Source organism: Microtus ochrogaster, chromosome 2 (assembly GCF_000317375.1).
Source record: "Microtus ochrogaster isolate Prairie Vole_2 chromosome 2, MicOch1.0, whole genome shotgun sequence".
NCBI lineage: Eukaryota > Metazoa > Chordata > Mammalia > Rodentia > Cricetidae > Microtus > Microtus ochrogaster.
In genome coordinates this window covers 16432779-16437613 of record NC_022010.1, presented here as the reverse complement: position 1 = coordinate 16437613, position 4835 = coordinate 16432779, and the positions used below count along the sequence as shown (strand labels likewise).

Sequence of the window (4835 nt, the reverse complement as noted above, 5' to 3'; positions counted from 1 at the left end):
CTCCTCTCCCTGCCTCTCCCCTCCCCTTCAACCCTTTCCAAGGTCCCCATTGTTCCCAATTTACTCAGGAGATCTTGTCTTTTTCTACTTCCCCTGGCCTTAATTTTTTAAAAGTTAACTAAAGAATAGTTTTCAAGTGTCCAAGGTCTGTGTATCTACCTTGTCTGTCTTTCTGCCTATTCATTCTTCCTCAGTGTCCAAGGTCTGTATATCTACCTTGTCTGTCTATCTGCCTATTCGTTCACTATACATTTTTTTTTTTCAAAAATAGGGTTTTTCTGTAGCTTTGTAGCCCATCCTGGAGCTACCTCTAGACCAGGCTGGTCTCGAATTCACAGAGAACCACCTTCCTCTGCCTCTTGAATGCTGGAATTAAGCGGTGGGCATGTACCACCACTGCCTGGCTCACTGTACTTTTTTAAAAAGAATTTCTGTTTTCTGTTTGTGTTTTTGGTTTTTGTGGGGTTTATAGAGCCCTGGCTATCCTGGAACTCACTGTGTAGACCAAACTAACTTATAGAGATTCACTTGCTTCTTCTGCCTCTTGAGTGCTGGAATTAAATGTGTATGCCACCATACCCTAATTTTTTGTTACATATATTTGTATGTGAGGTTTTTTATTTGTGTTCATACATGTGTATGTGGGTATACATGTGCAGTCCAAAAGACAACTTGTGGGAGTTAGTTCTTTCCTTTCATCATGTGTGTCCCAGGCATTAAACTCAGGTTGTTTGGCTTGGCAATAAGCGTGATTATCCACTGAGCCAATTTGCAAACCCTCACTTTGCATTCTAATGTCTCTCTTTTTTTCTTTTTTCCTAATTTTCATAGTTTTTTGAGACAAGGTTTCTCTGTGTAGTTCTGGCTACCCTGGACCTAACTATGTAGACCAGGCTGGCCTTGAATTCAGAGATCTAACTGCCTCTACCTCCCAAATACTGGAATTAAAGGTGTGTACCTGGCTGTATTCTATTGCTTAAAAACCTATTGTACTATAGAGTAGATAGAAAAGAAGTTAAGTTGTTGTTCCCTTAAGAACTATGGTCTTTGCCGGGCGGTGGTGGCACACGCCTTTAATCCCAGCACTCGGGAGGCAGAGGCAGGCGGATCTCTATGAGTTCGAGACCAGCCTGGTCTACAAGAGCTAGTTCCAGGAGAGGCTCCAAAGCCACAGAGAAACCCTGTCTCGAAAAAACCAAAAAAAAAAAAAAAAAAAAAAAAAAAGAACTATGGTCTTGGGCTGGAAAGTTGGTTCAGCTCGAAAATGCTTGCTGTTCTTTCAGAGGATAAAGTTCAGTTCCCAGCACCCACATTGGGCAACTCACAACCACCTGTAACTCCAGCTTCAGGGGACCTTATTCCTTCTCTCGCCTGTTTGGCATTCTGCACATACGTGTGTAGCCAGTATGCAGAAACACACATATTAAAACAATAAATCTTAAAAAAAGAACTGTGTCTGGCAAACAAAATTGGTGAACAAATAATGATAGCATGAGAGGAACCCAGGCCCCAGTGGAGGTACTAACATAGTTCTATGGAACAGACGGGCGTGAATTAATTGTATTGTATTCTCATGAGAAGGTCTTCCCTCAGTATTTACTGTTATGCATAGATATTGTTTAATGAGACTCTGACTGGTTAATGGAACATTGAACAAGATAAAATGAGTAGGGAAATGGAGAGGGAGGACTCACCATACAGGGAGATAGAAAGAGACCAAGAGGAAGCACTCACTATACCTACTGGTGTGCTCTCCTTCAGTGCTCACTGCTCTTCCTTTCCTTCTTTCTACCTCTGAAGGTGGCTCCACAGAGGCTGTACACTCAGGGCTGGCCCGTCAGGTGTCCAGTCTCCTCACCAACCACCTTGCCCGAGCCACTGAGTGCTGTGGCAACCAGGCTGCTGGAAACGATGCCCTGCAAGATGTCCTGAGTCTTCTCAATGACCTCTCCAGGTATGGAAGGCCCTGGAGCAACCTGTTCCCCTTCAGTGGCTGGAGTAACTTTTGCTTCTGTTTGTTTTTGGAATATCCAAGTTCCCAGACCTTTTTGATATACTTACAAGGCAGTGGGGATGCTTGCTGGGGAACTTAGACAAATGACTCTCTTCATATGAGTGATCTGTAAAGTCATCCTTATGGGTTTTTTTTTTGAAAAAAAGTCATCTAGACGTAGTATTTAGTCTCAACATGTGAGGATTATCTAGAAGCGTAATACACTGTTGTTTGCTTTATGACTTGATGGCACCAGCTCATAGCCTTGCAGGCATGTGCACCTGCATTTCAAACCCAAATTTTGGTTATTTCAAAGTAATGTAAAGGATCAGTCCAGGCTGGTGGGTAGCTTATTGGTGTCTGATGTGTACAAGACCCCAGCCAGGTTCCATTCTCTGCACCACACCCTCATCGAATCAGTCAGGGCTTGTAATTACTTTGTTCTTTTGCACTATATCTTTAAAGAGGGATGATTTCTAACTGGAGGTTTCTCTCCTGTCCATTAGTTCCTGAATAACCACTCTGAGACTTAAAAATTAACTTTAAACTGTTTGGCCTATTAGCTGAGGCTTATTATTAACTGACTCTTAACCCGTTTCTATTAATCTATGTATTGCCATGTGCCCCATGGCTTATCAGTATTGCTCTGACATCTTCTTCAGTGACTGCTGGCATCTCTCCGACTCTGCCTTCTTTTTTCCTATATTTTTGCTTGGATTTCCCACTGCACTATACTGCGTGGCTGTTGGCCAAATCAGGTTCTTTATTAACCAATGGTTATAAGACATATTCACAGTATGTGGTCATTCCAGATCACTCCATGGGCATTCCCACATCATTACATGATAGTGTGTTCTTTGGCTTTTGCTGGCCCACTATGTTTAGCTGTTGCAAGTCACTGGTGTTAGGGACTGGAGTACTGTGACAGCTTTGCTTCTGGCACACACTTTCTGAAGGCATGGGTGCAGAACTGCATAGCTCCTAGTTTGGGCTTCTAGCCGTGGTGCTCCTTGAAAACCCTCTGGACACATGAGCTCGAGGCTTCAGAAAAGATGCAGAAATCATCCTTTTCAGGTGTCATTGGTTAGTTTTATAAACGCTTATTGTTTGCTTGCTCTAGACTGCTGTTCTCTGTACACATAATATCACGTTCATGCCTTCTTCCTGTGGTCTAAGCTCACTGGTTTGTCTAGCTTCACCTAGGGAACACTTGTTTCTGATGTCTTTGGATGATGCCTTCTCAGCATAGCAGTCTTTTTCTCCCTGTCTTGCAGGAGCCACATAGGGAAAGCCATCTTGAGCCAGCCAGCCTGTGTATCCAAGCTCCTCTCCCTACTGCTGGACCAGCGTCCATCCCCAAAGCTAGTGCTGATCATTCTTCAGCTGTGCCGTGCAGCTTTGCCTCTGATGAGCGTAGAGGACTGTGGGAATGTGGAGCTCCCACCCTGGAGCTACTCTGTCCCCTCCCTGAACAGTGAGCAGGAGGACCCTAGTGACCCAGCCTCCAAGATCGCCTCTCTGCTCTTAGCCAAGCTAGCAGACTATGTGGTCCCAGGTGAGGAGTGCCTGAAAAGGAAAATGGTGCTGGGAACTCGGCTCCTGCTTGTGGCCAGGCCCCAAATGTACCTGTGTGTTCCATGATAAAGAGAGAGATAGTGGGAGAGGGAGAAGTAAGAAGCTTCTTATGTATGGGGAACTGCACAAACAGTGTTGCAGTGTTTCTGAGTGGACCTTGTTTTTTTGCTTTAAGGATGTCAGACGGTTCTTTCTCCAACTGCTTCTGAACCTGACACCACATTGACAAAAACCAGTCCTAAGAATCCCTTAAAAGGAGATAAAGATCCTGGAGAAGAGAGTGAAGCAGTGGACGGCAAGCTCTCCATATTCATCCACAAGCGGGAAGATCAGTCCTCCCATGAAGTCCTCCAGCCATTGCTGAGGTGACTGCAATGACTATAGTAGCAATGCCACCAGGACCACCCATGTCACAGGCACTGTGCATATGGTGACTGCTTCAGCCCTCTTGACAACCCAAGTAGGCACGCACTGTCACTGCCACCCCTGAACGCAGGCCTAGGCCTCCAGAACTCCAGTGTGACGTGACTTGGTGCTTCCTGTCTAAGCCAGGAGAGAACTCAAGCATGTGGTGAGCCAGTCACTGTGTCACTCCTGTGGGTCTGCAGTGACTCTGGCTTTGAGAAAGACAGTGCTTCAGATGTTGGCACTCTTCATCTAAGGCAGAAAAGAAGAAAGTTTTTAAAACATTAATTGAATGAAGTATAAATAATACAATGGCTCAACAAGAAAACAAAAACATGTAATTATCCTTACAAGGCAGGGGGATGCTTGCTGGGGAACTTAGACAAGTGACTCTCTTCATATGAGAGATCTGTAAAGTCATCCTTATAGTTTGGGTCCCTTGTTTGCCAGCATAATGAAAGCAAGTGACCTCATCTGAGCATGGTCATAATAAGTGCTCAGGTGAAGAACTCTCCAAGAGCATGTGGCTGCACAGCCATCACAAAACTGATATAATGAGGCCCATTCTGGAGGAGAGGGTGCTAGATTATTAGGAGCAAAAGGTAGGCCTTCCCTCAGGCACTGCATTCATGCTGCTGTTGAGCCTCCTGTGTACCAGGCTACCTCCTTTTTTTTTTATGATTTATTTAACTTTATTATGTTCGTTGGTGTGAAGGTGTCAGATCTCGTGGAACTGCATTTTCAGACAGTTGTGAGATGCCATGTGGGTGCTGGAAATCGAACCCGGGTCCTCTGAAAGAGCAGTCAGTGCTCTTAACCACTGAGCCATCTCTCTAGCCCCACCAGGCTACCTCCTTTTTTT

At 44.8% G+C, this 4835-nt stretch overlaps 1 protein-coding gene across 1 annotated transcript in view; it reads left to right on the top strand.

Moving 5' to 3' along the window:
* Hectd4 (HECT domain E3 ubiquitin protein ligase 4) overlaps positions 1-4835 on the top strand; it is a 198724-nt gene that overhangs the window by 122885 nt on the left and 71004 nt on the right. The window contains exons 34-36 of the mRNA XM_013349655.2: positions 1801-1954; positions 3268-3548; positions 3744-3933. Of these exons, the coding sequence (XP_013205109.1) occupies positions 1801-1954; positions 3268-3548; positions 3744-3933 (625 nt within the window). The remainder of the gene's footprint in view (positions 1-1800; positions 1955-3267; positions 3549-3743; positions 3934-4835) is intronic.